The sequence below is a fragment of the Echinops telfairi genome, unplaced genomic scaffold (assembly GCF_000313985.2).
Source record: "Echinops telfairi isolate 266 unplaced genomic scaffold, ASM31398v2 ScPeMD7_655;HRSCAF=1070, whole genome shotgun sequence".
Lineage (NCBI taxonomy): Eukaryota > Metazoa > Chordata > Mammalia > Afrosoricida > Tenrecidae > Echinops > Echinops telfairi.
The window spans coordinates 4,342,396-4,354,955 of NW_022104553.1; the positions used below are offsets into that span (position 1 = coordinate 4,342,396).

The 12,560-nt window shown below is 39.6% G+C and overlaps 1 protein-coding gene across 1 annotated transcript in view; it reads right to left on the reverse strand.

The window, feature by feature from the left end:
- Positions 1 to 12,560, reverse strand: part of WDR64 (WD repeat domain 64) — a 253,246-nt gene that overhangs the window by 211,727 nt on the left and 28,959 nt on the right. Inside the window, exon 2 of the mRNA XM_030886170.1 lies at positions 12,405 to 12,535. Within this exon, the coding sequence (XP_030742030.1) occupies positions 12,405 to 12,535 (131 nt within the window). The remainder of the gene's footprint in view (positions 1 to 12,404; positions 12,536 to 12,560) is intronic.

Here is a 12,560-nt window from a genome sequence, read left to right on the forward strand (position 1 = left end):
TCCATGTGGCTTCTCCTTGTGGATGTCTTGCAGGAAGTCAGCTGTACAAGCTGAAGCAGGGAACTCTAAGGCAGCTGCACCCTGCTTAGACCATCACAAAGCAAGAGACCTGAGAACTAGAAAGGCAAGGCTCACCACCCATTTATCCCTCCGCCTTTCAATTAACCCCACATGTGTTTATCGGCCAGGTTGGCACAATAAACTAACTACCTTAGCTTCCACTGTCATACATACTGTTTTGCAAATGAGAATCTCGCAATTTAAGGTATGATACCATTCCCTCCTTCAAATTTGGGTTATATAATTTATGATGCTTGGATTACAGATGTTGGTGTGCTTCTTTCATGTGCGTTTATTTGATGTCTAACTTAGATGGCTGCTTATTTGAAAACTTGCCTTTAAGAACCCTGATGCTATTCTTTCTGGTAGCCAGGCATCATCTAGCTTTTCATCATACTTTCCTATAGCACCCATATCGTCCGTGTTTCCTTCATGAGAATGAGCATCCAGCAAAGCCATGTCATAAGAACTAATTATTCTTATAGGATTTATTCAAATTATTCAAATAGGATTGTGTGCCCCCCAAATCCATTCCTAAATCTATATTTTCTATCATCTGTCTAAACGACATCATTGTCATTTCATGGTAGAGGATTTTGTCAATCAGCCCCCTGGAGCTTCTGTCCTTCTGTTTATAGTGTCATTGATTTAGCCCATGATAATTCAAAGAAGGCCTATAGGAAAGAATGGAACTGCCTTTGTGGGTAGTCTAGACTTTAACTTTTTATGGGTCTCTCTTCTTTCTCTCGAGGAGAACTGGTGGTTTCATCACCAAATCACAGTGTTTTTGATTTGGGGTTTTACCAATGATCAAGTGTTATCACCTACCATTTGTACCTGAAGAGAATCAGAGGGGCAGAGATTAGTTACCATATCAAGACTTCTTAGAATCTGAATCTGCTCATTTTTGCCTTTGCCCAAAGTTTGGAAGTCCTGTTGATTGAAGACTAGAGCCTATATATATTATGTGGTTTGTGATTTATAGTTTTAGATCTTCAAATTTTTCACCACAATATGCGACATTTTGATATTTTCTACAGAAACATCAGTGAGCTAAAAATTTTCAACATTGTGTTTTAAAATCTCTTCATTCGTCTAACACTTCTGACTTTGGGTGCCTTTGGTTTTGCTAGGTTTTTGAACTTCACACTTAAATCATTCAAAAAATATATGTATATATTTTACTATGATGTAACCATGGCCATACCAAATATTGTCATCTACAGATTAGCTTTTATTTTGTGGACCCGCTAAGAAGACATTAAACCAAAACATTTCTACAGAAATGCACTAATATTGGACTTATAAAAAGGATGATATCCTTAACTTGGAGCCCATCAGAATATGGTGGGCATTTTCTATAAATGTGTGTGTATATCTGTATGTATGTATGTATGTATATATGTATGTATCTATCTATCTAACTCTTTATATAAATAAGACTTTAAAAGGGTTTGTTATAATTTTATCTATGTTCACATCTGATACAAAGTTATTATCCCCCCAATACTAAAACAAAACAAAACACATCCTATAAATTAGGATGCCTGTCGCTTTAAACATAGACAATGAGCCATGGTGGTTTAGTGCGTTACACATTGGGCTGATAACCATGATACCAGAAATTAGGAAGCACCAGCAACTATGGAAGGAAAACGAGGCCTTCTGTCCCCATGAGGACTTGCAGGTCTGCCTTGCTCTATTGTTGCCATTGAGTAGAATTTGACTTGGTGACAAGTAGCCAGAGTTACTGTCAAAAAATATATGGGATTATATCCCCATTAGCTTTAGGACAGATGGAGCCCAGGTGTAGTTTTACTTTGTGGGCTTATGAGAATCTTCTAACTCTCAACTGATCATCTTTACTGATTGGCATGGTTTATAAAGCCCATAAACCATGCAAGAGGCACACAGAATCTTTTGGCTCTGCCATCTCCCTTCCCTGGGTCCCTTGCCTTCAGAGAATTTAACAGTGAAGCAGACAGCTGTTAGCTTCTGTGAGAAAGGTAGAAGAAGCCACCCAGTGGGAGGGGCATATTAGAGGAGTTTGCTGAAAGTAGGAACAGTTAAGCTTCACCAGAGGTGGATGAGTTGGGGGTTATCCAGGAAAGCACCAATTGTCATTTTCCTCCCTAGTCCTGTTGGTTTATGTTTGCCTTAGTGAATAGGTGCAAAAAGTATAAAATGCTGCGAAGTGATTGTGCATAAAATCCTAGGTGCAGCTTTCTCAGCTAAAGAAGGCCAAGTTTCTGACTGGGTGGCCAGACTGGCTAGGGCATTGAACTTGGAATTCAGGTGCCCTTCTGAATCAACTACTGATCAGCCTTCCTTTTGATGGGGGACTCTGAAATTTGATTATCCCTGCATGTGCTACTTGTTGTATCTTTTCATCTGAAATTATATTAATTTCCTGTCTAGTTACCCTTTGTCTTTTAGGGGAATAGAGACTTGGATTAAGAATGATTCTGTCTGCAGGGCAGTGTAAGATAAGATATAATAATAATTTATAAATTATTAGGGATCCACGAGGGAGGGGGGAGCAGGGAGCGAGGGGGACGGGAAAAAGGAAAATAAGGAGCTAATTCCAGGAACCCAAGCGGAAAGCGCATTTTGAGAATGATGAGGGTAACAAATGTATAAGTGTGCTTTACACAATTGATGTATGTATGGATTGTGATGAATTGTATGAGCCCCAATAAAAAGATAAATAATAAAAAAAGAATGATTCTGTCAGAATCTTTAGCAAGTGCTGATAATCTAAGGCAGTGTTGAATTTGTCACAAGAACCGCCATTGCAGACTATCATTTAATTCTGCCCCCACTTCTAACTTTTACTCATACAATTAAGGTTACAGTATGAATTCCTCTTTAATAACCGTGCTATCTCCAGTACCAAGTTCTAACCCTGGTTTTATCTCACTAGCTATGATTACTTATGTGACACCCAGTAACTAAAACCATTTCCCTCAATTCACTTTCAAGGAAAATAGGTGTTTCGTAGCAAAGTACTAAGTCTATCCTGAAGAATTAGGTGGATTTGACCAAGAAAGTGATGGCAAGCTAGTTAAAACTTCAACATCATGTGTTGTAAAACAAGAGTAAGAAGGAAACCTCTTTGTCCAGTACTCAGGATGGGTTGGTAATTTCTGGGAACTTTAATTCCTAGTTAGTTATGATTAAATTGAAACAAATATCAGACAAGGTACTGAGGGGTGGGAGCACAGAAGTGATACTTAAACTCTTGGGCCAAAATGTTCCGGAACAACAGCAGCTTTGGGTTCTAATTTTGACTAGGCCAGTATTGTAGAGAATGTGTAGTAGTAGTCAACACTTCTTGGAACACATAGATAAATCATACAGGATTGGTAGCGCAAAACCTACTCAGGATTAGACAATGAGCCCCATAGCTAAATGCTATAGCAGCCCTTCACCAAATAAAACTAAAGTAAACTCACTGCCCTCAAGGGGATGTTGACTCATAGCAACCTGATAGGAAGAGGCAGAACTGCCCGGTGAGCTTCTGCAAGTCCAACTCTTTAAGGAAGTAGAAAGCCCCTTCTTCTTCCCAAGGAGTAGCTGGTGGTTTTAAACTGCTGACCTTGCAGTTAGCAGCCCAACACATGACCACTCTGTCACCAGGGCTTTCTACAGCACCCCTACAGACACCACATTTACTTGAGTGACTACCATCAGGAAAAGGCACATGAGATAGGTCAGCTTTACAAGGGATCATAATGATTTTAAACTGCATTCCATAGTAGTATCTTGCACTGCTGCCTCAGATGTAGTAGAAAAAGAAAAAGAATGGCTTGGACCAAGGCTCTGATCCACCAAGTCTCCTAGAAAGGTGAGATGGTACCCTGTGGAAAACCAGCACCAAGTTTAAAGAGCCTGCTATGGCTGTCATCTTAAGCCCAGCTAAAGCCAAGGTTAATTGTCAGTATGCTACCTTCAACCTTTAATCAAGAGGAGGAAATGCATACGTGCCCAGAACCAGAAGGCATTTGTTCTGCAGAAAGTGACAGCCCACATACAGAGCCTTATCTCCTTACTATGCCTTGAATCAGTCCCAAACCCATCTTCCTTACTCTACATATTTCTAACTGCACAGGTGGTCAGGACAAATCTTGTAAAAAGTAGTGAGAAACAGTCTGCTTACAAAGAGAGAGAGATACGTGTACACAAACCCAGACACAAAACAATTAGGAAGTGTGGCCTAAAAGTGTCCTCAGACCTAGAACATGTAGGGGGAATATAAGAGTTTTATTTCTTTGTCTTTTCATTTCAGCCTTTTAGACCAACCAATGCCTTCCTGTTAGTACAGTAAAATTGACATTAAGAATCACTGAGAGTAATAGAGTGATATTGCAGAGTAATATGTGCAGTTAGTCCTGTACTGTTCTTGGAAACATACCATGATGGAGTGTCAATGTATTCCTCACTCCTTTGTTCTTTAGCTCATGGCTGAGAATTCCCCCTAGGACAACCTTTGGTGTGACTGTTAGTGGAATTTTATGAAACAACAGGCCCAGTCTATCCTGAGGAAATCGAGGCAGCAGACTATGAATAGTTTGTGCCTCTGGCAAATGGCTTACAGCCTCAAGTTAAACATCTCCACCTGAAAGAGCATGTAGAGTAGATAGGAAAGATTTCTACTGATACGGGCAGGGTGATGGCATTCTGTGCCCCATAGGCAGGAAGCAGCTACAGAAGAGACCTGTGCCCTTGACCCCATAATATTTTATATGTATGAAATCTCTAAGGGACGGTGAGGGTGAGGCGATGAGACAGGGCAAGAGATCTAAGGTGGAGATTTGGACAGAGCATGTATGGGGTCCAGGACAATATCTTGGGATTTCCCAGAACCCCTTGATACCTAGATGGAAATTCCAGAGAATCTCAGGTATGCTCAGATATCCTTTAAAACACTTGGTATGCATACCAGGAGAGAAATAAGGCTGGCCATGTGAGCCAGTAAAGTTTTCTACCTCCTAGGGGGCTCTAAATAACATTATCTTGCATGCTCTGTATTTTCTACAAGTAAATCCTTCTCTTGGTAAGACAAGAACCTGAATCCTGGTAATAGTAACCAACATTGATTCTCTTTGGTTCATGAACCTTAGGGTAATTTGTATTCCAGTTGTAAAGCCAGATTGCCTCTGTGACTGGCTCCGCGATCTCGGGCAGGCCTTGGTTTCATATTTCCTAGCAGTGCAAAGTAGGACATACCCGGAGACTGCGGCTAGCCAACCCGGGAGCAGCACGACGGGCCCAACCACCGAGGGGAGGACAACATGGCCAGCTCAGGGACTACACAAAGGACCAGACTGCCAATCTACCTCAAATGAGCCAATCAGTGGATTGACGGGAGAGGGGAGCTGGGACCGCCCTGTTACATATACCTTGTAAATAAATACTTTGGAATTTCCTTTGTTCAATGCTCTAGCCCAAGAGGTGTGCGTAGTTAAGCACCTGAGGACTAGAGCCCTGGCTTAAGCTAGTATAATAAAGCCTCTTTGTTATAGCAGCCTTGTGTTTGCTCTCCTTCCATTGAAAGGGAAATCGCTCTAGGTCCCTAACACAGTAACCCCCTTTCACTTTCTTCTCCTAGCTTATACATTTTTACAGTTTGTGTGCCATGCTTTTTGATATATATATATAAATGAAAATAAGACTTTTACTTTTGTTTCTTGTCAAAATGAACATGGTTTAGAAATGTGTTCCACAATAAAATCTTCATATTTATCTGTGCATATCCAGGTCTTTCATAGTACTCACAAGAAGTTTGTGAGAAATGATCAAGGTTGGGGAAGGGGATCTTGTCTACTGAGTGGCTGCCATGAAAAGCTATGATCAGGTCCCCCAGACAGGTAGACAGCCCTATCAGAGAGATGAAAGATACTGATGGGACAAACAAGTCAGGAGAGGGGCAAGGGGGCAAACATGTCTGGGGTAACACACATGCATTGCCGTTCGTAGGAAAAGCAGGAGGACCGAACTTCAGTCAGGGGGAAGAATGACTGAAAATGCTTTCAGGGTCGCTAGGAGTTGTGGTGGCATGCCCTGAATGGGCTGCATTGACCCAGCCTTATAGGGGCATGCTAGGGACCCAGGCCAGGTGCCATGGAACACCATGGGGCATTGAATCCTGGATCTTCAAGGTACACAGCATGTTCCAGAGGCTGTGTCAGTGAGATCCAATGTGGAAACCCCACTGGGTGAAGTGGATTCTGTATGGCCGGATCAATACCAGGCTGGCTTCTAGCAACAAGTGACCTTGAGTCTCCCCCACCCATGTGGAGCTGACCAGAGCTAGCTGAAACAACTAGCAGCAAGTGGCCTAGAATCTCACACACACACCTGCGGAGCTGGTCCCGAGGGGGTCATCTTTCCTGGATTCCCTGTTTTTCCAGTTCCTATCTGCACCACTGTGCATCCTCTGGTCTAACCAGGTTTGTAAGGCAGAATTGGTATCATGATAGTGAGAGGGAGGAAGCATTTACGAACTAGAGGAAAATTGTGATTTTCATCAATGCTACACTGTACCCTGAGTGACTCATCTCCTCACTACCCCTCTGCAAGGGATGTCCAGTTGTCTACAGATGGGCATTGGATCCCCATCGCGCACTCCCCTCATTCACGATGATATGATTCCCCCCCCCTTTGGTGCTTGATACCTGGTCCCCTTGACCCTTCGTGATCACACAGGCTGGTGTGCTTCTTCCACGTGGGCTAGATGGCCCTAAACAGTCATTTGGAACAACACATTATTGACAAGGAACCTGGACATTTATCAGACATTATAGGGAAAGTTTTTATTTATTATTAAAAAAAGACAGCCAGATATCAATTGTTACAGAAATAAGATGGGAAATTTTAACAAGTTGTTTAAACTATTTTCTTAAAGAGACTCCATCCATTTCTAGAGATCATGAACAGCCTCCAGAAACAATTATTTGCATAATTGATTAGTTTGGCTCCTACTTAAAGAAGAGAACCACCTTTTCTATCTTGCTTATATTTTTGCTTTAATGTGTTCTTCAGAACTAGGTCTTTTTAGTGTTTTGGGAGTCCGCCCCTTTTTTGTTTGCTTTGTATTTTAAAAATTCTTAACCTTTTGATCCAGTGAGGTTTATTGAGTCTAGTCACTATTTGTATATATTGAGTTCATACATACAGTATACATATTTTTATTCTGAAATGTATTGTATCATTAATATGTTTATTTATTACAGTAACAGTTGTACATTTAAAAGTTGGTACCATTACTCTTTGATATCAACAGGTGTGCTGGTTCCAGTACCCTGTAGATAACAAAATCTGTGAATGTTCATTTCACTTAAGGAAAAGAGTATATAATTTGCATACAATCCACAGTACATCCTTCTAAAATCTTTAAACCACCGTAGATTACATATAATATTTAGTAAAAGTAGAATGTTATTATAAACAACACTTTATACTCTCTCTTAGCTTTTGATAAATGGCTTTAACTACATAATTGCTCTTTTGCTCTTTAAAAATAATATTTATCTGGGATGGTTGAATCAATGAATGCAGAACCACACAGGGAGCTGAATATATAGTTCTAAATATGTTTTGATGGCTAATGTTACTTTTTTAAAAGGATTTTTCAGTCATCTCATTATTTCACAAAACCTTGTCTTGTTGGAATCCCACTAAATATGGAATTTCCTTAAATATGGAAGTTTAATTTAGTAAAGAACTGAGATCTTTACAAATCGAGGCTAAGTTATTTCTAGTATACAGTCTCTTTAAAAACAGTTTTATTGACATACAATCCACATATCATGCAATTTCTCCTTTAGTAAAGTTTTATTGTCTTATACACGCAACTGATTTATCCCAATATGAATTTTGCTATTTGTTGCATTTGTGAATAGAATCTTTCCCTCTCCCCCCTTGTTTGTTTGGTTGGTTCAGTGCTTGGCTATTCACCAAAAAGTGGATGCTTAGAATCCACCAGCTGCTCTGCGTGAGGGAGATGCACCAGTCTGCTTCCAGAAAGATTACAGCCTTCGAAGCCTGAGAGGGCAGTTTTACTGTCTTCTAGGGTACTTATGAGTCTGAATCCACTCAAAGGATTCAGACTGATGAAGTCCCTTTTATGGAATGAAGAGAGTTTTCTGTTACATCAGTTTTTTCATCTATTTCTTAATTAGAAATTAATATTAAAAAAAAGATAAACAAGCAGCCATGTAGCTCAGAATCAACAAAGCCCACATAGAAGAAGCACACCAGCCTGTGTGATCATGACGTGTCGATGGGATCAGGTATCAGCATCCAAAACCATACCCAAGGTGAATGGGATGTGGGTGGGGTGCATGGAGTGGAGACCCAATCCCCATCTGTAGAGGATCAATCTAGAACTCCCTCCCAGGGGGACGAATAATAGAAAAGTGGGTGAGGGGTGATGGAGAGTGATGTAAGAGATGGAAATCATAATCTAACATTTATCAAGGGTTCATGAGGGAGGGTGAGCGGGAGAGGGAGGGAGAAGAAATGGGGAGCTGATATCAGGGGCTCAAGTGGAAACAGAATGCTTTGAAAATGAGGATGGCAGCATATGTGCAAGTGTGCTTGACACACTGGATGAATGTATGGCTTGTGATAAAAGATGTAAGACCCCCCAATAAAAAGATTTATTTTAAAAAAAAGAAATTAATATTAAGGTCTATTTGATCTTATTTCAGTTTATTTAATTTTATTTTGATCAGCAGTCATCAAACTTTTACTTTTTCTCTGTTCTGAGTACCAATCTGCCATTATAGTGAAGAAGCAGACAGAGACAATATGTAAACAAATAAATATTGCACTGTTACAATAAATCTGACTGATGCAAATAGGTTTAAACCATGGGCCTTAGTTTGATAACCTTTGATTAATATTACCATATGATTTGTTTTCCCTAACATATTAGTAAAATACTGGCATTTCTAATATTGAACCATCCATATTTAGTTTTCTAGGCTAAATTCTACACTGCTGATTCAAATTGTCGAAATCTTATTTTATATATATATAATATATTTTTTCCAAAGATTGGGCTCTAAAATGTATAGTTCTATGAAATTTTACCTTTGTTTAGTTCAGTGTTATTTTAGTCTCAAAATAGGAACCGATGATTTATTTAAAACACTCCCTACACTAACAGCACTTCATTAACATAACAAAGAGTACCCATCCTCAAATGGAATTACTATTGATAGTTGCTCTCCAGTTGATTCTCATTCATAACAAACTTATTGGACAGGGCAGAATGGTCGCTGCAGAATTCTGACAGTATACCCCTGAAAGTGAGGAGGAATTGAAGCACTTGCTAATGAAAGTCAAGGATTGCAGCCTTCAGTATGGATTACAACTCAATGTAAAGAAGACCCAAATCCCCACAACTGCACCAATAGGTAAGATCATGGTAAATGGAGAAAAGGTTGAAGCTATCAAGGATTTTGTCTTGCTTGCATCCACAACCAATGCTTCTGGAAGCAGCACTCAAGAGATCAAGAGACACATTGCATTAGGTAAATGTGCTGCATAAGACCTCTTTAGAGTATTGAAAAGCAGGATGTTACTTTGAGGAGTAAGGTGTGCCCGACTCAAGTCATGGCATTCTCCATTGTCTCATATGCCTGTGAAAGTTGAACATTGAATAAGGAAGCCCAAAGAAGAATCTATGCATCTGAATTGTGGTGCTGGATAAGAATATTGAAAGTATGATGGACTGCTAAAAGGAAAAAAGCGATCTGTATTGGAAGAAGTATGGCAAGATGTCTTCTTACATACTTTGGACATATTGTCAGGAGAGACCAGTCCCTGGAGAAGGGCATCATGTTTGGTAAAGTAGAAGGACAGCAGAAAAGAGGAAGGTCCTCAACAAAATGGATTGACACAGTAGCTGCATCAATGGGCCCTGGCATAAAAAGCTGAGAGGATGGTGAAGGATGGTGCAGTGTTTCACTCTATGTTGCAAAGGGTTGCAACGGGTTGGCACCAACTCAATAACCCCTAACATCAACAGTAACAACTCTTCACTGAAGTAAAAAGCCTCAACTTTCTTCCAAGGAGTGGCTGGTGGTTTTAAACTGCTGACCATATGGCTGGCAGCCAAATATGTAACCACTCCTCCATCAAGGCTTCTAACTATAGGTATGTTGTTGCTAGGTGTTGTTGAATCAGTTGCAACTCACAGCAACCCAATGAACAACAAAGGGAATCACTGCTTGGTCCTAGGTCAGCCTTACAATTGTTCTTATATTTGAGCCTATTCAGAAGCATTCAGGTTGTACTTCTTCCAAGACATATTCATTTGTTCTTTTGGCAGTCTATAGTTTTTTGTCAGCATCAGGATTCAAATATATCTTCAGTTTTCCTTTTACAGTGTCCATCTTTCACATGCATATGATTGCAAATACCATGGCGTGGTTTGGGCACACCTTAGTTCTCAAAGTAGCAGCCATGTTTTGCAGTACTTTAAAGAGGTCTTGTGCAACAGATTTACCTAATGCAATGTTTCATTTGATCTCTTGAGTGCTGCTTCCATGAGCATTGATTGTTGATTTAAGCAAGACAAAATCCTTGGCAGCTTCAATCTTTTTGCCATTAACCATGATATTACCTACTGGTTCAGTTGTCAGGATTTGGGTTTTCTTTACATTGAGTTAGATACTGAAGGTATAGTGGGTAGGATTTATAACACATATTTTGGGAGGACACAGTTCAATCCCAAACACACAGGAATAATGTGTTCTACTTGCATAAACAATTACAGTCTTGGAAGCTGACATAGTTGGCAGAGACTCCAAGGCAGTGAGTTTGGTTTGGTTTGGTTTCAAGGTTAATGTATGGCCGGATCAATACCAGGCTGGCTTCTAGCAGCAAGTGACCTTGAGTCTCCCCCACCCATGTGGAGCTGACCAGAGCTGGCTGAAACAACTAGCAGCAAGTGGCCTTGAATCTCCCACACACACCTGCGGAGCTGACCAGAACTGGCTAATGGCCTGCTTTGTTCTCGATCCGCCGCTCTGCACCCGGCATGGCCCGTTCGGCTCAGTGCCCGCTTTGTTCTTGCCCACCACTCTGCACCCGGCACAAATACACCCGGAACCAGGAAGACACCTTACATTCCAGGAACCCGGACATACCTGTCCATATAAGCAGCAGCCCTGTAGCCTGCAATGCGACTCCCACAGCCCAGACACTGTGGACTGTGGGACTTCGCCTAGGCTGGTTTTTTACTCCTTAATAAAGCCTGTTTGTTCTACTTCAACTGATTTGGTTTCTGGCGCCTCTCCACTACCTTACAGTTAGTAGACAATTTTGTATTTATACCTCCCCTCCCCTCAAAATTTCTGAGTGGTGGCAACTTGACTACCTTTTGTAAGTTTCTAATGTTATTACACCATAATTTATCCAAGGGTTCTTATGCCTAAAACATGGTCATATTTAAAATGAGCCTATATGTATCAAAAAAGATGCATTTTTCTTATGGCTTTGATTAAAAATTCTCTCTCTCTCTCTCTCTATATATATATATATATATACCAATGAAAGATAGTATATAACTACTGACTATTGATAATTAAATTCTGTAAATAATTACCTACTGGGGTTTTGTTTTTGGTTTCGTTTTTAATTGCCTACTGCTTTGTTGACTCTATGTCTTAATTTTAAAGTGATTTAGACAGTTTTAAATAAACTTAGTTACTCATGTGTATAATTTTTAAATTTACAAATCACATAAAATCTTTTTAGATTAGAAATAACCTGGTTAATGAACAATGAAACAAAAACTATGAAGTACTGTGTTCTGCAAGTTTAAGCAAGAATCAGAGGCATTCTTCTTTACTTTTCTATAACTCATAAGTCACATAATTGATCAAGCATGTGTGTTTTTCCAAGAGCACTAGAATGCTACAGAAGGAACCAATATTGTGCTGATCAGCAAACAATTCAGGAAATATACAAGATAGTCATGAGTAGCTTCTTCATCTTCATATTAAGAATTTGTATAGCCTGAAAATTTGTAGATGGTGACACAATTAAAAAGAAATATTTTATTGGGATTATAATTCAGGTCACATAAATTTTAATTGTTGTTAATGGCATAGTTAGTTCTACAATTGTTCTAAAAGTGTTTGAATTACTCATTAATAATATAGTGAAACCTATTTTATACTTTTATTCAATGTGATTAGTGGACATACCTTAAGGACATTCATATAAGCCACAGACCCATTGTAGCTTTAGTCTCTGTGAGAGTAACACTTCCATTTAGTTATTTATTCTGAATAAAAATAATACTATAAATGGAAAAAATTACTAACCTCACACCAGTCTATAGATGCATCCGGGTTATTGCAGAGTTTTCGGTAAAAACATTTCACATCTTGACTCTTCACTTCTGGACCAAAAAGATCCCGTACTGTCCCATAAAACTTGTCATAATCAATTGACTCTGCATTGTAACAAAGTATAAGTAC